General features: G+C 47.3%; 1 protein-coding gene across 1 annotated transcript in view; it reads right to left on the bottom strand.

The window, feature by feature from the left end:
- Window positions 1-1,525: 1,525 nt before the first annotated feature.
- SLC14A2 (solute carrier family 14 member 2) overlaps window positions 1,526-23,031 on the bottom strand; it is a 56,357-nt gene continuing 34,851 nt past the window's right edge. The window contains exons 10-19 of the mRNA XM_022561811.2: window positions 15,931-16,053; window positions 13,498-13,580; window positions 12,283-12,442; window positions 11,303-11,492; window positions 10,855-10,983; window positions 9,793-9,985; window positions 6,707-6,854; window positions 5,937-6,071; window positions 4,798-4,847; window positions 1,526-1,830 (exon numbers count right to left, since the gene is read on the bottom strand). Coding sequence (XP_022417519.1) covers window positions 1,630-1,830; window positions 4,798-4,847; window positions 5,937-6,071; window positions 6,707-6,854; window positions 9,793-9,985; window positions 10,855-10,983; window positions 11,303-11,492; window positions 12,283-12,442; window positions 13,498-13,580; window positions 15,931-16,053 — 1,412 coding nt within the window. The 3' untranslated portion in view covers window positions 1,526-1,629. The remainder of the gene's footprint in view (window positions 1,831-4,797; window positions 4,848-5,936; window positions 6,072-6,706; window positions 6,855-9,792; window positions 9,986-10,854; window positions 10,984-11,302; window positions 11,493-12,282; window positions 12,443-13,497; window positions 13,581-15,930; window positions 16,054-23,031) is intronic.

Raw genomic sequence — 23,031 nt, 5'->3', positions numbered from 1 at the left:
GCTGATGGAAGAGGGCTGGGATCTCAGGGCTGACAGAGGAAAGAAAATATAAACGTAGACACCAGCTTTTGCTAAATGATGGATTTATAGTTTGTCCGCTCCCCCTTGTTTCCTTCCCTCATCTCCTGCCTTATGTCCTCAACCCACAATGCTAACCTGGAAGGGTGCAGGGGGTGGGCACTGAGGCACTATAAGTGGCTCATTCCTGTCTTTTGGGGGAGGGGTGGGAAGGCTGAGCCACGTGGCTTCCCACAAAGGGACCCTGTGTTTTAGGAGCTCAATGCTATAACCAGAGCAACTAAATAACAAGAGTTACTGGCCATTCAAGAAGGGCTGGATTAATAATTTTAGGGTGCAAGACTATCCCCTAAGAAATGAGATGGGTTGCAACAACTTGCACTTCAACTGAAACAGAAAACAATGACCATGGTCATTACTGTATAATTCCCTTTGTAAGCAAATCAAACCTTCTTCTGATAACTTTCAACCCACCCTCCTCTCTCTCTGTTTTTTTTTTGGAAGAGGTATCTTTTATTGTTTTGGACTTTATGTAATACAGTCATTACAGTGAATACATAGCTGTTTCTTTTTCAGTGTTAAGACAGAATGGGTGGCAAGTGATTCTGTGGAAAGAGGTAAGAATGCATTTTATCTATTCATCCTCATCTCTTTTCAAACACACCCTTGACCGTGGAAAACCCCTCAAATGAGCACGGTGTGGACAATGTAGGTGAGCCGCATTTTAAGAAAACCCTGACACCAACTTGCAACCTTAAACATTTAATGAGAGTATGCTTATGAATATTATAAAAGGAAACACATTTGTTTAAAATATGATTTAAATGTTGAAAAAGATCAATTTTCATCTGATGACATTTCTAGTAATAATTGTTACGTAAAGGAAGGCATGTTGGAATTTCCAGTGAACTTCCAAGTCTGGAGAACATCTCATGACTCAAGAATAAATCTCCATACAACATTAAAATTGTCCTGCCTCTTCTCCAGATAGCCCTTCCATCTTTTACTTAAAGTAATTATTTATTGGTCATGCTGATTTTGTCAGTTTATAGGAAAGAGAAGAATCAATACTTCTGAGGTGGAAGGGACTGTAGGGCCCCTCCTCGTCATGAAACCAATAAGAAATTGAGGCTGAGAGGGAGGATGGACCCACCCAAGTGGTTGGAGTTCACTCATGGCAGAGCTGGGGGTAGACCTGCCCTTTTGCCTTGTAGACTGATTTCCTGACACTACGTCACTGCATTAAATGACTGAGTTGGCTAACAATGTCACCCATCTCTGTCCCCTTCCTGGTGAATTCTCTTTAGGGGTGTGGCTTATTTTGCAAAAGAGAGAAAATTCCCCACAAAGAGAGCTCTTGTGGAGTGAGCTATAGGTATAAGGTCTAAATTAACCATGTTTTTGATAAGTATTGTACATCTTAGAACACAGAACTTCCTGAATAGGGACTGCACGCTTATTTCCCTGTTCTTGGGAGTAACTGGGGTATAGGTTTGCTTGGGGGCAGATTCACAGAACCATCAGAAGGAGAATTTAAGTGGCCTTCAGCCTGGGCACCTGGACAGCCTGCTGAAGGCTGAATTTACAGTGACATGTTTTGGAAAGGGCAACTTAGGAGACATCGTAGGCCTGGTACTTTGTGATGGTCGATGCTCTTCTGTTTTTCTCCTGGGACAGGTAGTAGATGCGGTTGGCCTCTGGGTAGGTGACTTTGCTGAGCGGGAGCTTGTAGATGGCCGGGTTGTTGGTCGTCAGGAGCAGGAAGGTGAGTGCCGAGAGGCAGAAGGGCCAGGTGCAGGGCGGTAATCCAAACTGGGGGGAGGCGGATCACAAGAGAAGCCTTGGTTACATCAGATGACTGTGCTTATCTCATCGGCCCTTCACAATCACCTAGGGTCCTGGGTGGAGGAGGGGAGGCTTGGTGGGCACTGAGCAGAATAATACTTAATTCATGACCAACATAAATCAAATCGTTCCATTGGGGTCAGTCTGCATTGTAACAGGGGACACATATTCTTCAAAATGCAGCCGCTGGAACCCTCTTATAATATGCCTTTATGTGGAAGACATATTTTGTCTTGGGTGTCTGGCCAGGCTCTACCTCCCACTCTAGGACTTGTGGCCATTCCCCACCTTCTCCCAAAGCCCCTGTTGAAGGAACAGCATCGGCAGCCATTTTTTGTTCAAAACCTTTTTCTCTTTGGTCACGTCTGCTTGCACTAGAGATAAGCACCTGACCCAAATGCAGCTTCCCATAGGCAGGCTACCTGGGAATAGAATCCCTGTCTTGAGAATTTGAGCTAAGAGATACAGAGACTGCGTCCAAAGACTCGATCTGAAAAAACTAGAGAGCCAACCAGTGCTGGGTGGATATTTGGGGGCCTCTGTGCAGCAGAAGAAACCCATCCCAGAGAGACACAGAAACAGAACAGACATATGGAGAGAGGCAGAGATGTCACATCCTAGTCCCAGGGAGCTGGAGATCAGGGGTAGCTATCTCTCTCCTCAAGGGCTCTCCCATTCCCAACAGCCTTTCTCATGATGTTCCCCCGTTTTTTGTATCTTAAGATGCCCTGAGGCTTTTAAATACCCCTCCCCACTCTTCATTTGAGATAACCTGGATAGCTTGTTAGCAAAGAGCCTACAAATTCAACTATGAAGCCGATCAAATCAATGCCCCTTCTCCCCCAAACATCCTTTTATCATAAGCAGTAAAAGCCTCAGGGAGTACCATTGAAGGAGTGATTCCACTTGGTGTGTGGTCAAAGATGGCCCTGTTGGGTGGGACTTTAGGAGGAGCAATGACAGCCTGGTACCAGAACTGTAGCCTTAAGGAACACCCATGACTGAAGAATTCCACTCCGTGAGTCTTACCAAAGCCCTGCTAAGACTGCATAGGGTGTTTTGGAAAGCATCTCCTTCAAGTCCTACAGTGAGAAGGATGTGGGCTGGGAGTTCCACAGACCCAAATCCAAATCTCAGCTCTGGTTACCTTGTTGGAGCCATTTCCTCTTTCTGACAACTATTTCCTCAACAGCAAAATAGGGATAAAGATATCTACTCAGAGTTGGTGCCTAGTGCATACTAAGTGCTCAGTAAATGGTCCTCAGTTTGTGGTCATTGTCGTGAGGAAGAGGGCAGTGCTGTTGAAGATACGGGGCTGCACATGCAGGAGCCAATTAGAAAGCAAAATTGTGCGGCTCCTAAGTGCCCTCTTCTGTAGAGGCTTGAACGGTCTCATAAATGTCATTCAACATTTTTATATCCTGTTCCTCAAGGAGACTGGAAATTCCTTCAGAGTGAATTAATAGCTTGCACTTTTTTTGTATCTCTGAGGGTGGGCAGTACAGTGTCTTAAACATAGTAGGTACACAGAAAATAAACATGATTTTGTTCTGAAAAATGTCTAGGTAGAGTGATATAACCTGTAACTTCTCTGCACAAGATGAAGGGGCCAGTTACCCTGTAAATTCCTATGATCAGGAACCAAAGTGTCCCGTTTGCATCCCGTCTAGTACCTTGTCCAAGGAAGGCATGTGACACGTATTTACTGGATGGACAGTTGGGTGAAAGGATGGGGGCAAGAAGAGGTGGGAAAGCCTGGGGCAGACAGGAGCCTCAGAGGCCAGGCTCCATCCTGTTTCTGATGGTCGGCTATCTAGCCCCAGCTCTAATGTATCCCATGGTGGGGACTCACTACCTTAGGGTTTCATTCATTCTGCATTTCTTGAGCACGTACTATGAGCTGGGCACTATAATAGGTACTAGAGATAAAGATAAGAATACAACCGGGCCCCTGTTCGAAGGAGCACAAGGGCTGAAGGTGGAAGAGGACTGGTGTGTACTAGACTTGTCACAATGTTGTCAAGCGTCGTAGCAGATACAAACACAAAACGTGATGGGGCCCAGAAGAGGGACTTAGTCCACTGGGGGACACAGGATGGTATTAGGGAAGTCGAATTCTATTGCTTACAAAATTCCTTCCTATGCTCTGTCCAAACCATGCAATTTCACTGAGGATGGAGGAGGGATTTAAACACGGGTTAGTGGAATGCCCATCTCCACCTCCACCTGCAGGACCAATGGGACTTTTCCTGGTTGCCTGTGTGAGCTGGGCCTTGAACCTTTATGGAGGGGGAGGCATCGACTGTAGGCTGAGCCCTGTGTGCTCTGCGATGGGGCCAGTGTCCCTCCTGTGTGTGTTGGGGGCTGGGCTGGCCATGTGGCTCCCCCGACCTCACACACGACCTGCACTGGGGCTCAGGCAGAGAAGGGTTCTCAGACTGCTGCACAGGCCCTCAGCCGCCAGCTCTGGCTTCCCTCGGGCTTGGCCTTGTCCTCCTGGAAGCCTTGCCTCTTGACTCCTGACTCCCTGGTAGTTGCTATGGGGTGAACAAAGATGTACACTGGCCCACAAGCTACTTGGGTAGATGATCTAGAAACATAGGAAAAAAATTAAATATGAAGATTTAAAACTAGTTGTAGAGGAGTTTGATTTACAAGAAATTTACAAGAAACGAGTCTGATTTACAAGATAATGCTCTTCAGACTGTCCTTCTATATGGAGCCCCACTGGCCCACTGACCACAGGATCTGATTGACCAGTGTTGACATTAACACTTTTGAGGCCCAGCTCTTTCTGTCTGCGGCTGTGGAGGAGGGAAGCGTGATTTGAGACATGAGGGATGGATTGCGAAGGGGTTCCTGGAGGAGGGGTTTGGGGAGCTGAGAGAATATAGAGGAGGGTGTAATGCACATTCCTAGCCCATGTTGACTCACCACAGATAATACGTTAGCCAGGGCGGCACCCAGGTAGGCTGCAAACAGAGCTGCAAAAGAACCAAGAAATAGTCAGGTGACTAAGAGTGCCTCGAGTTTACATATTCTCCCCCCATACGTTTCATGCCACAAATGCTATCTCTCAGGTTAAAAAAAATCGAGTTATGTTTCTGTTGCTTGGCAGCTTTGAAAAGTGTTAAATTCCATGCAAATTCCAGCACAACTAAGACAGCAGATGAACTTTGTTGAAAAGGACCAGAATTTAGCTGTTACAGTTCTCCTGGGTCCTACCACCTTGCATTCTAGCAAAGGAACATTTAGGAGCATAAACCATAAATGAACATCTTACTATACAGCCAAGGCACGTGAATCCCAGAACTCCCTGCTGTGATATTTCATCCCAAGTTATTAACATAATATGGGTTTCCAGGGAGGAACAGCATTCTTTAAGCTTGAGGAAGACCAAATACACCTACTGCCTCATCTTCTGGGCTTTGTGTGTGGAGGGTACCACTAGGCTGGCCACTGGGAAGACCCAAGTGCTGGTGAGAGGTGAGGTTCCGTGAAAACGGGCCACAGTAATTTGGCTTTGCTTCTGAGCTCTCACTTTCTCCACTAAAACCATCCCAATGGTCCCTAGGATATTAACAACAGCAAACCTTTATCAGAGAGTTACTGAGTGCCCTGACCACATTCTTCAGCATTCCTACAACCATTATTTGAAGGTTCTATGGTTAATGTTTGGGTGCATAAGGTTAACTGCTGTATCTGATGTAAACTGCCCAATTCCACATATAAAGATTAATTTGCATAAGACTTGCTCTGTCGGAAAGTTCCAATCACCAGCACGGAAAGCAGCAACCACAGCAGACAGCCCATGGGCAACAACCGAACAACCTCCATCTGAAAACTCTGTCTCCATGTGGCTGAACACTTAGTGTTCACTGAAAATAGTTTTCAATGTACTAGTCACTAAAGGACCATTCAAAACAGCTTAAAATAAAAACGCTTTTATAAAGCAAACACATCCTCCCATTTATCTTTGGAGGACCAGCAGAATTTCCGTGGGGCGGTTTCCCTGTGGGCATGGACACTGGCATCATCTGAGGTGGAAAGGGAATCCCGCTGGCAGTACCCACCGCAGGCGACGGCGAGGAGGTGCGTCTGCCAGGTGATGACGTAGAACATGCCTCCTATGGCGATGCAGGCCAGCGTGCTGTTGAAGCCACACAGCCCGAAGTAGATGGAGTCAAAGGGTGTCGCGAGAGTGAGGGCTGGGGGAGAAGACAGGCTGAGTGCTGTGCAGGTCGCGTGGGCCCACCCACCAGCCCCAAAGCCCTCCACAGTCCTCAACCCAGACCGGTTATCAACACCAAAGTATGTATAAAAAGGACTTCTGACTATTCAGTGAAAAAACATCTAAAGGAAACAAATGGCTTTAGTCACATGCATATCAGTGGTTAAGCTGGTATGGGTACAAGGGACCCTTTTGAGTAGTGATCTGAAGTCTGAGTGAGCAGTCCAGAGAAGGTCCCTTCCCTGCCAGAAAAAGGCGGGCTAACAGAACCTTAATGTTCTCTAATGGAGGACAAATGCTTCTTATCGTGATTAGAGATAAGACTTAAAATATAAACATGCCTGGAAGCAACTCCTCCCCAGCTTTTAATTTATACTGAGGTGGAAATGACTAACACCAGAGCCTTTCCTGAGGACAGCTTTTGCTCAGGGGAGTAGGAGGGCACCGGCACCCAAAATGGAAAGGCAGGTGTAATGGAAGGAGGGAGAGTTTATAGGAATAAACTGGTGGAGCACTGAAGACACATGGCACCATTTTCTTTGGAGCAGGCCCCATATACAGCATCCTTATCGCCCATTAATAAGGGGCCCATTAATTAATAATGACACTAACCTGCTAACATCCCCATGGCGGATCCGATCGCAGCATGCAAGCAAATAAGAGGTGACGATATGAACAAAGCTATGAGGAAAATGCCTCCAGTCCAGGGGTTATCGCAGCCGTACACTTGGCCGATTCCAACAGGGATGGCTCTCAAAAGCTGCAGGTCCAACAAGAGCACATGCAATTATGGAGGCAAAAGAGACAACTTGAAGCTTGGCTGGAAAAGGTTTGGGGCCAAACCCTCCACACTAATATTTTGCAACAGTTTTCCAAGATATTTTCAAATAGGTTCACTCTAAAAGGTACACAAGATTTATTGTTTTAATCTTAAGTTCTTAGAACAATAAGGGGTTAAAATGTCATTTCCTTTATTTAGAAACATGAGTGTAAGGCACTAAACTCTCAGTGAAGAGAAACTGAATACTTCAAATGAGGGTGTTATTCATTAGAAAAGTAATAGATGTCTGACCAAAGTTGGGGTTGAAAAACTCTTGTAACATTTTTTTAAAGCTAAAAACATGACTAGAAGGCTAAATATTAGATGGAAAAATGGTCCTTTTTGTTTCCAAGAACAGCATGTCTGGGCTGTGGTCACGTTTGTGCCGTCATCTGGGCGAGGAGCTGGACTCGTATCCACAGAGCAGCACCTGGGCAGGTGGTATCTTGGCATCTGCGGGTTTTATTGATAAACCTGTCACATGGCTGATGGAGGAGAACCCTGATGTGTTAGGCCTCCGTGTGTCTCAGGTAGCAGACCTGTGTGTGAATGAGACAGGAAGGCCAGGGTCCAATGTCGAGTGGGCACTTGCACACGTACTCTGGAGTTTGGGAAAAGGATCCAGGGCACATGGGCTTCCCCAGCAACTGACATTGGGTCCTGTATTTTGGAAGGTTGGCCAAAGGCCCTTGAGCAAAGAAACGCTTACAGGAGGGGCTCTGGGCCCTGCTGGGATGCACTGGGGTCCGTCCTTCCCCTTGTGTATATTTCATGATGAGGCAGTTCTTCCCTCAGCCCAAGTCCTCTGAGGACTCCTCCTGGGGTGCAGGGGAGGGAGGTCCTGTAGCTCCAGGGCCCTCGCCCCACACGAGAGTGTGCAGGGACAGGACTGCAGGGTAGTCTAGTGGGCAACCCTCTGGGCTCCGTCCCCCGTTATCCCAGGACAGAGAGCAAGACTGGGCTCCGGCATCACCACACGGGGGATGGCGGGACAGGCAGAGAGTTTGGTGCAGAGGCAGTGGTGCTGGTTCCTCTGGTCTCCAGCCGGATGCACCCTCCAGCACGCTCTCCCCTCGCCAAAGAGCAGAGGAGCTTGTGGGGCCTCAAAATCGTTGGGAGGTCTAGACCCTCTCTCTGACATCTACCACTTGTTTCCCCAAAACTCAAGGCTCTAGTTATAATTGTCAAAATGACAAAACATACTCACTATTACCATAATCCATTCAAAATTGGCCAGAAAGGTATTTCTTAAAGAATAACCACCAAACATTGAATTTGTCTTTCCTGGCAATTTGGGGGTTCTAAAGCATTTGTACAATATTTTCCATTTTTTTCATTTTTACAAAATTCCTAGTTATCTTTTCAATTGAAAGTGTGGTTTGGAGCATGCAAGATATCTTAAACTTGCCTTTTCTACCATCATTTCCCCATAGCACGCCAATTAGAGCAATTTTGACTTCAAAAGATACTGATTGGTTTAATATCGTGAAAGGGAAGCCTGAGGGGCTGAACTGCTAACAGCACCTTTTCTCACCTTTGGCTCATGAAGGTACACTCACACACACACACACAGACACAGACACACACAGACAGACACACACACACAGACACACACAGACACACAGACACACACACAGACACACACACACACACACACACACACACCAACAAGTATGGGGCTAATGTGAATACGTCTCTTCCTAGATAATGCGTCTTGGACAAATGGAGGGCTCTTTCTGCCCTGCCATGCTGCTGTCTCCTTGAACTGTTCAGAGAAACTAGGCACCATTATTTCTGACACAAATTCCCTTCAACAAGCCCAGGTGGCTTTGTGGTTAGATGATGAATTGCCAATAACAAAGCTCAGAGTGAGCTCTGGCCTATGGAGTCATTTAGTGTAACAGAGAGTAGGGGGACCTCAGAGAAAACGTGCCCAGTTAGAAAAGAAGGCTGATGGGCATGGTTCTCCAGGCTGACTTAACGCTTTTAGAGTAGCTTCTTATTTAGTTTGGCAGACTTCCAGCGGTCAGCAGTATATACAGAATACTTGCCAAAAGCTTAAAAATCTCTTATATAGATATTTCTTAGTGGAGCAACACCTGTGCTTTAAAGTTTGAGGATGCCCCAGAGAGCAAGGGGAAGCTGCTCCCCAGGCTGGAGCAGAGACTTGTCGAGCCAACAGATGGCAGTGTGTGCGATGTGCACATCTTCAATAATTCAATGACATTGAATGAGGAAAAAAATACACAGAGTCTCTTGGATTGAAACTGGAGTAAAGCATCAAAAAGGCTTTTTTAAAAAAAAAAAAAGATAAAAGAACCCAAGTCTAGGAGTCAGGAGGCGGGAGTTCTAGTCTTGACTTTGCTCCTTACTGATTAACCATGTGACCTCAGGCAGTCTCTTAACCTGGCTTTACTCTCTCCCCCTGTGCTATGACAGGACATTGTGCGGCCAAAAATGGCCGTTTTAGCTCTTAAAAAGAGGAAAGAAAAAGCTGGTGGCTAATGAGATATTGAGATAGAGTGTCTCACACTGTATAATTGGTAATAGTTGTTACTCATGGATGTTTCTTTTCTTTTCTTTTTTTTTTTTTTTCGGTACGCGGGCCTCTCACTGTTGTGGCCTCTGCCGTTGCAGAGCACAGGCTCCGGACGCGCAGGCTCAGCAGCCATGGCTCACGGGCCCAGCCGCTCCACGGCATGTGGGATCTTCCCGGACCGGGGCACGAACCTGTGTCCCCTGCATTGGCAGGCGGACTCTCAACCACTGCGCCACCAGGAAAGCCCCTCATGGATGTTTCTGACATGCAAAATAAGTAAATGCCACTTTAACACTGAGTTTGGACAGATGCTGCCCTTCCACCTTCCACGATACCTACCAAGGGCACTTGGACCTCCGACCAGGTGATATTGGGCATGGAGGAGGAGGGCTGCAGCAGCTTCGTGGGGAAGAAGAGGTTGTAGTGGCCCGTGGCCGCCAGGTACAGGGTCACTGCGATGTTGAAGGGCAGCGTGAAGACCGGGAGGTCCCACTTGCTGAAGATGGTGCCCAGGGCACTGGAGAGGATGGGGCTGAGGGCAGAAGCACAGGAGATGCTGTTCAAGATGCCCCCTGGCCCTGACACCAGCCTGAGTGGGTTTAGGGGGCCCCCTGTGCCTTCCCAGGGAAAAGCAGCTGGCTGGCTCCCTCTCCCAGCCTGACTGGCCCTGGGCAGCTCCTCCCCTGGACCTCCTTCCTCTGTCCCTGCACAGCAACAGGGTGGACGCCCAGACTCAACTTCAGAAGGAGGGCTTTCAGGGGAGGTCCTAAGGTGGGGAGCCACAGACCTTCCCTGAAGAGCCGCATGGCTCCCTGCGCAGGCACGGGAAAGGGGCTGATGGTGAGGGGAATCACATTCATTCAATCATTCAGCAAATGTCTGTTGAGGCTGAGAGCACTCCTGGCCGGGGTGCCCTGTGGTTTCTGCAGGTGAGTAAGGACCTGGAGCCTGGCCGTCTGAGGGCTCTGGGCAGGGCTGGGCCTGCAGCCCACACTGGGAGGTTGTTGCTGTCTGGTCAGGGTGCTCAAGGACAGGGTAGCACTGGGGGAGCAGGAGGGATGGGAAGATCTCCAGACACTGACAGGACCCCGTAGTATGACTCTTAACTTCTGTGGGCCTCAGTTCTCTTCCCTGTGCTCTGCCGGGGTAGGACCAGGGGCTCTTTTAGATCTTACAAAAATGAAGAGTAAAGGAGGGTATGTAATGAGATACTGTGTACAGACCACCTAGCACAGTGGTGCTGTTGCTGTCTAACATCAGTAATTATTTCTAGTGGCTGTTTCTGATGTGCAAGCTAAGGAAATGCTTCTTTAAACTCCAGTTTCGACAGACAGTCACGGAGTTGGGGTAGAAAGGCTGGCAGCCCTTGATCTACACCCACAGCCTTGGAAGCAAACTTACCAAGACATGGACATTACGATGACGGGGAGTAGAAGCCACCAGTAATAGTCGCCTTTGTCCGAGAACACAGCCATCAGCAGCCCCACCAGCACCCCGTTGTAGCCGTGAAGTCCGGCTGCGATGGCGGACCTGGGGGGGAGGGCTGGTGAAGAAGGGGTTCCCCGAGGCCTGACGCAGGGCACTGCCTTCTTGATTTTCCTTCTGAGTCAGGCTTTTCTCAGCTGGAGCCTGACCACACACCTCTTCAAACCATCAACCCTTCACAGTCCCCTAGACAATGTGTGGTTTTTAAAAGTAACCAGGGAATGGTTGTTTTGAGTGACTAGTGACCTTATTGTGAGGGGTTTCTGAGCCGGGAGCCAGGCAGTGAGGACGTGAGGCTGGTGAATGTCCCCACGGGGATCTACCTGTGGTCTCAGGCCTGGACCCTGGGTTTCCTGGGACTTACTTGTCCTGACTCAGGATGAGGGCTGTCAGGGTGGACACCACGGTGCCCAGGCAGCCCGAGATGGCCCACCAGGGGTTCTGGACGAAGAGGCCGAGAACGATGAGGATGCCACTGAGGGGATTGTTCACAAACATCACCTGGGATGTGCCCCGGAGGACCCAGTCGAGGAACTGGAACACTGGGGATTTGTCTGAAATAGAACCAGTCAAGGCTCAGCTGTTACACCTCTAGGCGAGGCCCCAGAGGGTGAGGGGGTGAGGGAAGCTGGGCGTCCAAGGTGGGTTCAGCTCCCTGCTGTCACCTGCCACAGAGGAGGGTACACCAAGAACCTGAGGGGGCATCTGACTGCCCAGAAAACCCTTCAGACCCACTGAGAGCTGGCTGTGGTCTTTAGGTTGTCATTCAGGCAGTGGGTACCCTGTGCGACCTGTGCCCCTGTGAGAGTGGCATGAATTTTCAAGAGGAGGGATCCAGAAAGAAAACTCTTGCAGCCCAGCAGGCATCAAACCCATGGCATGAGGTCTGGAGGATTGCTAACGGGAACCTATTGGAATAGTAGACACGGCTCTCCCACGATCCATCTCTAGGGCAGGCATTTTTCTAGAATGCTGGCTCTAGAATCCCAGTCCTACAATGTGACATTCTTTATTTTTAAAAAAATTTTATTGGAGTATTGTTGCTTTGCAATGTTGTGTACAATGTGACATTCTGAGGGGATATTTGAAAGCACATGACTGTTATGTTCAGAACTGAGAGCTTGCACACCTACATGTATTGGCATTTACATCCTGAGAGACTGCGTGTCTGTTATAAGAGTGAAACTCCTATCCTACCCTACCCTATCCTATCCTATCCTATACTATCCATGGAAATGGGACTCAGTCTCATCTACAGAGATCTGTGCAGTGTGTTTCCTGGGGGACGACCAGAGGGGACATTTTTAGGGATAGGAGCAGGGGCTGCTCTCACGGAAACTTTACCTTTAAGTCCCTCTCCGCACTCCTTCATCTCTCCTGTGATGTACCCGAGGGCTTTGCGGACCCTCTTCCCGCTGGCAGCCAGGGAACTCTGAATCCAGGAAGTCTTGGAGATGCCTGTTTCTACCTTTATCTCGGAGGTCTCCTCCATGGTGTCCAGATCCTGTCCAGGGACAAGAGATGGGCAAGAAGCTCCCACATTCTGAGGCTCTCACGCTGAGGAGTGACTTGCTTGCTTGGGAACAAGCTAAGATTTTCACTTGGTATTTAGTGAAATTGCTATTTAATCATTTTTGTTTCTGTAGACCAGAATATCTTTTGTTTTGTTTGATCTTTTACCTCATTTAATATGGGCAACAGCCTTGCACACTCAGCCATCTGTATCGTCCATGGATTCAGCTAACTTCAGGTTAAAAATACTCAAAAACAATTTCTAGAAAGTTTCATAAAGCAAAACTTGAATTTGCTGCACACTGGCAACTTTTTACATAGCATTTACATTGTACTTACAACTATTTACATAGCATTTACATTGTATTAGGTATTGTAAGTAATCTAGAGATGATTTAAAGTATTCCAGAGGATGTGTGTAGGTTATATGCAAATACTATGCCATTTTATGTAAAGGATTTGAGCATCCACAGATTTTGGTACACATCAGGTGTCCTGGAACCAATCCCTCATGACTGTAGTATAACAAGACAACATCTTTATCCTCATTCTGTGGATGAGGTCTCAGGCATGGATGGAGAGGTTCTCATTTGTAAAAGTCAAGGTCAAATGATAGAATTTAGATTTACCCACAGATTTTTAGATTCTTTTTTTAAAACAAATATTACTTCTACTGTACCATACTCTTTCCAGAAGAAAGTATCCCCTCCCACCCTAGCATGTCTAGTCTTTAAAATTTAACTGTCCATAAAATTAAACAAGTAAATGTTCTGTTTTGAAAATTGGCACCAGCTTATTTCCTAAGTGCTTGAATGCTGGATTCAGAGGAAGATGGATAAGAAATAATTAAAATAAAAGAAATATGAAACTTTATAAAGTAAACTGAAAAGTAGACATCTTTATCCCACATAATTATGTTTCTGGAAATATGAACTCAAGAAAAGTTTGCCTAAATCAGAGGATGTCTTTTCTGGACCTCAGCTCTCTACCTTGCTGCGGACTCTGTGATGTGGGCGCTGCCCCTGATTCGGGCCACTCTTTACTCACCAGCAACTCGACCGTGGGCTTCCGGTATTGGTGGGGAGAAGGGTCTTTGGTGCGCCTTTCCTGGTGTTCACCTTTTCCAAATACTGGAGTTGGCAGGGAGAACATCATCTGTTAGGACCTCTACCCTGGCACCTTAGCAGCAAATTTCCTGCAAGGCTCAAGTTGGAATACTCAGCACTTTCTACCCCAGTGAGGATGCCCCAGCCTCTGCACCTGGGGCAGGAGGACCCCCTCCTCTGCTACTGCACACACCCAATTGGGCAAGCTCTTCGGGGAAAAAAATTCACATCTTCATGTAAATTGGATATTTTACAAGAATTTAGGGAATTCAGAGACTCAGCTGACTTTTCGTTAAGAGGCTCTGATCTTATTCAACTCCCCTATTTTTTAGGTGAGGAAACAAAGCTGTCTGTGAGCCCTGAACCCAGGGTTCTTTTTCCACACGAACACGATGATTGGTATTTATGAGGCATTATTGCTCATAAAGCATTAAGCTGCCCAAACCATACGTCTGTGTTCAAATTATACTACAACTTTTTCCAACTGGATAACCTCAGCTGTTTTGGTATTTTTAGGATGTATGTCTTAGAGTTTTAGGTATTTTAGCAGCAGCTTCTTGTTGGATTAAGACAAGTGATATCCATGTTGTCACTTGAAACAGATTTTGGCATGTCCTTGTAATTCTAGAAAACTGCTATTAAGTAGCTCTGAATGTATTTTTCATTATTACAAGATAATTTATTTGTAAAGGTGAGTAATTTCAGAAAGGTTTTAAGTAACATGAAAGAAGGCCCTTGGAGGTTTTGCTGTTTATGCTCTGGTGCCCTCTTGTGGTCCAGTGTGAGAATGGCTGTCTGGGCTCAGAATGCCCTGTATCTTCAATTGGCCATTCTGTCTGCATTCATGAGATTTCAGGGCACCTAAACACTAGAAGCGATACGTCAATGGCTCTGAGCTCCCCCATCTGAAGGAGCAGGGACTGCAAATACCAGTGTGGTTGGGAAGTTACACTATGCAAAAGAAACAAATTAAGGAAGTTTGAAAGGAAGAGTAGGAAGCAAAGAGGATGACTCTAGACTGTGAGGCTAGTGTGTTTGATATCCTGATGGATTCTCTGCTTCTGTCTGAAGCGCCAGCTCTTCAGCAGCTTCCGCTAACCCGCCTCCCAGGCTCCTTTGCGTGGGGCTCTCTGCTAGGCCCTCTTTCACCCCAGCCCCCAACCACTATCCTAAGAATATGTTTGCAGGGAGATTGTTAACTTTTTGAGGCAAACTATGCTTTCTTCCTGAGGATGCCCTGGGGCCTCTGTCAAACACAAACTCCTGGGCTAAAGGGGTCCTTGATTTAATTTGGTGCCCTCTCCCCAGTGTATGAGGTTTCCCCAGACCACCCCAGGCCATTTCTCTGGCTGGCTACTTTGGCTATAAAACAAGGAGGCTCAGACAAACTGGGGCAAGAAAGTCACATGCTTCTGGGAAGCATGTGATACTGTAAAAGGACGCTAACCCAGGAATCAGTTTTATCCCTGTCATGCCCTCACCAGCTGTGTGACCCTGGGCAAGTCGCCTCCCTTCTCTGGAGGGCAAAGTTAGGTTGCCCCTCTGCCCTGGGTCTTCATGACGCTGCTCCCACCATGCATCTGACTGGGGAGACCCCCACTTGACCCCACACCCCTCCCCCACTGCCAGCTCTTCCCTGTTTGACACAACATGTCCTCAGCGTCCAAATTCAAGTTTCTGGCTTCCCCGCTTTGGCTGCCCTCTAGACCCTCCTCTTGACCTTTGGGAGCCCCTCCCCTCCAGGGCTCTCCATCTGTTCCCTTGTCTAGACATCACCACTGTCTAGCATCAGGACCAGCATCAGCATCAGGACCAGTGGTTGTGACTTGGCAGCACATTAGAATCTCATGGAGAGCTTTTTCTGGGGTCATTTTAAAAGTGCAAAGTTTTATTTATTTTATTTTTTGTATTTTGGTTGTGCTGCACGGCATATGGGATGGTTCCCTGACCAGGGATCAAACCCAGGCCTCTGCAGTGAACGGGCCAAATCCTAACCATTAGGCCACCAGGGAACTCCCTCATGGAGAGCTTTTAAAGCTCCTTCTGCCACTCAGGCTGCTTCCCAGGTGAATTGGATTAGCACTTCCGGGAATGAGATGCAGGTGGTTCCAATGTGCAGTGAAGTTTGCAACCTCCTGGCCTAGACTGACAGAGTCAGCTGCTTGTCCTGGCTCCAGTCTCCCTGCCCTGGGGCGTCTAGACCCTGGAACCCGTGGCTGTGGTCAGAGGTCGGGGGTGATGAGGCTGAACCTCACCCTTGTGGCTCTCCCCACTGCCTTGTGATGGAGGTGTTGCCATGGTCCCCATTTTAGAGGTGAGCAGATCAAGGACCCGGGAGCGGGGTCAGGGGTGGGGGTGGGTGGGAAGCGCACACCTTTGCTCCTTCTGCGAATGGATGACCATTCGATGTGGAACACGTTCCTGGGCTTGGGGTGCACAGCCTCCGAGCCCTCATCTGCCTTTGGGCTCGTCGTGGGCGGCGGCCCCCCAGCGCTGCCTGGCCGGGGGCAAAACAAGACAGGTCAGTGTCCCACCCTGGACCACCCCCCGAGAGGCAAGCAGAGTGCAGGGAAATCGTGTGCAGAGCCAGAGGAGCAGCGTGCTGTGAGCTGCAGCAGTGATCGCGCCAGTATCTGCGGAAAATCCTTCTTTTCCATTCTTCCCGATGAAACTTCCACTTCCTTTCCTCACAGAAACTGCATCCCAGACACCTATCAGTGTCAAGATATGGACAGGCCAGCCTGCCTTGTTTCCCCAGTAATACACTGCTCTAAGACCTCCTTCACTCGGTCTCGGGCTGGCGTGGATGGTGGGCCCGAGCCGACCACCCGTTCCCGTCCTTCAGCCGGTGCCCTGGCCTCCGCCTGCGGTAGGGAGTTCGTGTGTGTGGGTCCTCAGTGCTCGCTGCACATCAGAATCACCTGGGTGCTTAAAAAAATGCCTGACCCCTACCCCAGACCCATTTTAAAAATTGGAGTTTTTAATGCCCAAGATGTTTTAGGAGGTGGCCCTAATGTGCAGTTTGGGCTGAGAACCTCTCATCTAGGGTTTTGCTACTCAAAGTGTAGTCCCTGGACCGGCAGCACCAGCCTCCTCTGGGAGCTTGTTAGAAATGCAGAATCTCAGTTTCCACCCAGACTGATGGAATCAGAATCTACAGTTCAACAAGATTCCCCAGGTGATTTCTGTGCACATTGGTTTGCTCTGTGGGGAGCTAAGAAGCTGCAATCAGCTACAAGAAACATTTCTACCCTTGTGGAGAACAGAGTAGCTTATCACGTGGCACAGAGTTTCTCAAACTGGGTCTGAGAATTGACAGCGTCAGGTCACTTGACGGCTTGACATGATGCGTGCCCCAAACCCTACTACACCCGGCCCACACTGACTAATTGGAGTACGTGGTGGTCCCCGAGACAGACACTTCTGACTCTTTCTGCTTGTGGTTCCAGTGAAGTCTAGAGTTAGATGATCAAGTGGCTGCCTGGAATAGTGGAGAGCTTTCACACTGTTACTACATTTGCACACTTTTGTAAGTTAACTCACTTGGGCATTGTTATCACCAAAAGATGGAAAATTGAGGCTCAGATGATTTCTGAAGCATCCTACAAACAGTGAGCCATGTGGCTCTCAGCCCTCAGTCCTCTTTGCAGCTTTGTTGCTCAGCGTCTGGTTTGTGGACCAGCTTCATGGACATCCAAGGGAGCTTGTTAGAAATGCAGACTCTCAGGTCCCATCTCAGACCCACTGAATTGGAATAAGTTTTTTGTTGTTTTTTTTTAAACGAGATCTCCAACTGACTTGTGTGCACATTAAAGTTTGAAAAAACTGGTCTAGTTCACGCTGCTCATGTAGAAACAGCTTTAGCAAAGCTGAGAATATAGCAGGACCAACAACCGGAGTATGTGGGACATGTGTGAGCAAAGAAGGCATTCTGTCTATACTCTCAGACCGAAAGGTCACACATGTGACTGTGTCCCTTCCCTCTAGGCTCGGGATGGGAAAAAAGCTCCTTTTTCACTCATCACCCTGCCCGTGGGTCACCATGGAGCCATAATTCCAGAGGCTGGAGAAGCCCCCTTGACCCTGTGCTTAAGACACATGTGGAAGGTCAGCCTTCCCTAGGGCACCTCTGCAGATAGGTTCTGGGCAGGGGGGTGCGGACCGAGGGGGTATTATTGCATCATCTGGCAAAGCAGGGCATTCTCCCATAGCCAGTCCACAGTGTACACCTCCCAGGCTGGAAGGGCACCTCTGCTGGCCCAATGCTTCTCACTTCTTATGTGCCAAGGCTCAGCCACCCTAGCCACGCCCTGCGCAGAGCCATATTTTGACCTTAGCATCATAGGTTCAGACTTGCATGGATCTTCAAGATCACAGTCTACCTCCCATATCCAGAGAAATCACCTCCCCCCACCCAAGTCACATAGCTTATTAATTATGGCACAGCCAGGAGCTGCACCCAGGTCTCCAGACTCCCAGTTCGCTGCTCTACGGATGGCCGCAGAAGACCTGGCTCCCGTTTCCTGCCCTGGCCCTTCGCTTTCAGCACTTAGATTGTGCTGCTTGCTCAGAGCCCAGGAAAGTGGGTCAGGGTCCACAGTACTACGTGTTCCCAGAATCGATGTCCCAGCCACAGAAACAAAAATGAAGAGTATCTTTCTTTTCCTTGAACACATTTTTTTTTCTTATTTGGGGTGATTGGGGAGGTAGCCCCAAATGTGGTCTGACATCGTGTTGCTCCTGGACCTCCCGTGGGCAGGACGGGAGTGCTGAGCTGTAGACCAACCACCCAGGGAGGGCGATGGCCCCTCCAGATGTGCCGGCTAAGCGGTGAGGATGACAGGTGGGAAGGATGCCACAAGGAAGATAGGAGAGAAAGTAACACATGTCCTGAGGCTGTGAAAATACTTAAAGCTAAGGTGATAGCAACTTACCACTACCTTTGGGACAGATTCTCAGGGCTTTCATAATGGATAAAGGCAATTTCAAAAATATCATGAACACATCTATCAAATGTTCTAGAAATAAATGTTCCATTGGTGTGGTGGGGAAAAAAGAAAACAACGATAACACTGGCTGGGAACCAGCATCGCTCATTCTGCACGGCATTTTGCAAGTCAAGTAATTTCATCGACAGTTTCCCTCATTGCAAGCACGGCGCTCAGAAGGAGATATACAGACCCCGTAGAGCTGACCTTGCAAACCCAACCTATAGAATGATGACAGATATTTCGGAGGGTACCTGCTATTTCGTTCTCATATTGTTATGAAGATGAAGTTAATGCTTGCAAAATGTTGGGGAAAATAATTTTCAGGGAGGCCATGTCTCTGGAACAGCTTGTGCTCTGGGCAGGGTGGGTCCTTAAGTCAGGGCAGGCCTGGCATTTTATACCTACCATCACCCACTCCTACCTCGTGTTCCTGTCTGTCACCTTCACAGGACAGTGGGATCCTTGACAGCCTGGGTTACAGAGGTTTATATTGGCATTTCCAGCACCTAGCATGAGCCTGGCCTATTGTAGGCACTCAGAAGTATTTGTTGAATACATTAATGAGGGATAATTATCCTACACATTTTAATTTCTGAATAGTAAAATGAACAACCGTTGGCTATTTCGGGGTATGAACTATTAAAAAAATAAGATATCTCGTTGTAAATGTTAAATGCTTGATAAATATTGAAATAAAAGTGAGCCTTTCATAGGTTAACGATGGTAATAGCTGAGTTGTGTAGGGATTTAGAAGTTTCAGGGCAAGAGCTGATTATCTCCAGCAGTACCCGGAGAAAAGAAGGGAAGTTTATAGATGTGATAAAGTGATTGGCCATCTATGACCAACCAACCAGAAACCCAGAAATCCTTCATGAGTGGATAGAAGAACCCAGTTAATGAGAGAGAATAAAACAGGCCACTGAAGACAGAGATCTTGCTTGATGGGATTTGTTTTGGTTAACAAGAGATTACACCAGGTGGTTGAAAACCCCAAAGCTTCTTGGAAGAGGGCAGCTGGGTGTTCTGAAGCCCAAGAACAAATTTCCTTTTGACAATAACTCACTCTGGGGAGTTCTTTCCAGCTTCCCCTTCCCCCTGCCCCCCAGCATCATGGCACACATAAAAATAACACTGTGTGGCATGGTGCAGAGAACAGATAATGATGTTTACGGCCTGGGCCTGAGGACTCTGGCCACACCAGCCCACCTCTGTCTGCTTCGAGGACCAAGGGCTTTGCTCTCGTGGCTCAGCTACATATGTGCTGAGAAGCTCTGTCCTTGAGAACCTGCAGGTAAACCTTAGCAGCTGAGTAACTCCTTGGCTTTCCCACCTGGTGTAGGAACTGCTGCTCCCTCCTTCTCTAACAAGCCTTTCAAGTGTCCCAATGTGTGTAGCTTCACACTGGGGCTGTTCAGGACCATTTTAGGGGCATGGTCCCTGCCCTTGAGGATTGCCACCATCCTGTGTTTTAACAGGCAAGAGTCCAGTGATGCTTTCCTCCCATTGACTCAGAGAAGAAAAGAATAGTCATGAGCCATAATGATTTGTTCAGAAGCACTTTTTTTTTCTTCTGGAGAGTAGTATCCCATAGTACCCACACCTCTACTGACTGCTAACATACAGAAAATGCAATCCGTTCAAATATCCTGGGTAAAAAACATTTTACAGAAGAGCCCACCTGTCAAATACAAGTTTGAAGCTTACTGCAATTTCTTTGAGGGGAAAAAAACAAACCCAAAACATATATGACATTCTTTCAGAAGAAAAATGATCTAGTCTATTTTACTAAAATCAACCTTTACTCAAGCCTTTACCTATACTCCTTCTACAAGCTGTCTTTCTCATGTTTTGAACAGGTTTTCCTGTCTCCTGGAGGTGGACCAATACTGTCCATCTATCACTAGCAATGCCCAACATATAGAGGATCTGGAACCTACTATCAAGACCCTTTTGTCATCCCTCCCCAGATCACTGGGTCTCTTATTCCTCCAACTTACTGTGGCAGACACAACCACACACCATGAGGTAATTTCCTAGCTACGATGCCAGAAGGATTTTTTGAAGTGACAATAGTATATAACTTGATTTCTTCCTACACCCAGTTCTACAGGATAACACTTTGGCCACAATTTGGGCATATGTTTCCCCATGTGGAAGTTGAGCTTTGCACTGTGATGTGTAATTTTCAAGGCTACTCTGTGTGTGTGTATGTGTGTGTGTGATATAGATACCTGTGGGTGGTAAATGAGGTGCTATCTTTTCCTGTGAAGTTGTGTTTAGCTGACATTTTCAAAGATCATTTATAAACTATCAGAGGCATCGAACGTTAGAATTGGAAAAGGCTTTAGAGATTATCCAGTCCAGCCCTCTCATACAGTCCCCCCCCAGTACCCGCCCCCTCATAGAGGAGGAAATGAAGGCTTGGAGTACTGGGGGGACTTTGGTGTCTCTGTCTCATGCCATGAAGATATTAATTAGCATATATGAGTTGGTCCTCATTTACAACCTCATGAATGAGGCTGAAGAGAGCCCAAAGGTCAGAGTGCCCATTCTGTCACTGGGGTAACACCTGACTGACCTTCCTTTAGAGTGAGTTTTCACTCTCCTTCCCCTATTTACACCGAGCTCACACCTCAGAATTACCTGTGTACATTGTCAGTTTCCCTCCTTTCAATCCATTCTGTGCTTCAACTGTTAGACCATATCATTACATGACTCTGTTACTCAACAATCTACATGGCTCCCTATTGCCAAGAGTACAATAATGCTCAAAGTCCTCTGCCATGCTTTCCAGGTATTCCACAATACAGCTGATTTCATCAACCTGCTCAGCCTTCTCTGCCTAACACACACCCTGCCTTGGCATTCTGGCCTTATCTCTGGCCCTCTGTGCCTCTTCTTGCCTAGTTTCTATGCACCCTTCAATGTCTGCTTTATGTTCTACTTCCTCCATGAAGCCATCCTTGGCTTATTTGGCCACATGGATCATTCCATTATTTGCAGAAGGTACCCTAGATCCATCTTTTGGAGTTAGGGCCATGGTGGACTTTTATAGTTACAATGCACATGAAAATTTTCCAATCAAATGAAACTACTTGAAATTATCAATCCTTTATAACCAAGTGAACTTTAGGTCTAGGCATTAGCAGAAAAAAACTGAGGCCCAAAGAGAAGTAGCTTCCTTGAGGCTATACAGCTAATTAGTCATGGAGCTAGATTTTGACGTCCTGGTTTTGATTCTTTTCCCATGTAGTGTAGGTGTTTTACAGACAGTTGGAGCCTTCGCAAGTGATACCAATGGACTTGTGACTTTTTTATTTAAAAAAAAATTATGAAGTATATCATACCCTAAAAGGAGTAACAAAAGTCACCAAAAACAAATAAAAAGAACCCACCTGTGTACCATTGCATTTGTGCCATCCAATGAAAGCCCAAGGAAATTCTGGGCCATTGTATACCAGCTTCTTCTCTTGTGGCAATGTTTCCATACACCCTTTCCCCACATCCTCTTCTCTGCCACCCTTTCTTTGCATTACCAATGGCAAACATAGCTAACTGATCATAGCACTCTTTCCCAATAAGTTTCAATACAGCCTCAGAATCCTTCTTAACACAAAGCTCCAGACAACCAATAGCAGTTAGTCACAGTTGGCACTTGAGAGTAAACTTATTTTTCCCCTCTAATCTTAAATGAGGGTGTGGATGCTATACAAGTCTGAGAGAAGGGGTATGTGACAGTAGGCAGAGGCCTGGCCATGGGTTTTCCAAGACTCACAGGATGGCCTAACTTCAGCAAGTTCACCAAGGCTCATATCCTTTGGGGCCAGTTTTTGAGGAGATCCCATTCTCTGATCAGATAACTTCAATGTCCTGGAATGTTGCTCCTCATGGCATGGCTATCTGTTTCCTTCTGGATGTTTCTACATCCACTCTCTGTAGCTATACACAACATGTCTAAAGTAATCTAAGATGACCATGTAAGAGAGGGCCATTGAGGAGATGGGCTGTTAAGCTGGGATGTTAAGATATTTGCAGTTCCTGAGATGCTCTACTTCTATTGGCTTGTCTGTGGAAGGGGTACAGGACCTGAGGAGAGAGGCCAAGGAGCCTGGACCAGGTGCCTCCACCCTGGAAGCAGCAGGTAAGGAAGGACTCCTGGGAAGAAGGTTTTCAAATCTACCTCATTAGCATCCCACAGTCAGCTCAACAAGGGGCTGCCCTGGGAACCATACTGATGTCAGAGCTGTGGGTTACAGAGTTGTGGAAAGGATGATAAATAATATGAAGGCTCATCCAGTGGGCAGGTAGGTGGTAAGGGGATTTGAGGGCTGATGGGTTAACCTGGATCCATCACTAGATAAGCAAGAAGAGCTCAGGGTTATGAGTTAGAACACCTGGGCATTTGTCCAGGCTCATTTATCACCTGGGCAGGTTCCTGGACAAGCCATGTTTTCCTCATCTAAAAGTAAAGGGTTTGAACTATA

The sequence above is a fragment of the Delphinapterus leucas genome, chromosome 14, assembly GCF_059928025.1.
Source record: "Delphinapterus leucas isolate spDelLeu-1000000601 "Yukka" chromosome 14, BTC_Dleu_Yukka2, whole genome shotgun sequence".
Classification (NCBI taxonomy): domain Eukaryota; kingdom Metazoa; phylum Chordata; class Mammalia; order Artiodactyla; family Monodontidae; genus Delphinapterus; species Delphinapterus leucas.
This window is presented reverse-complemented; position numbering and strand designations above follow the sequence as displayed.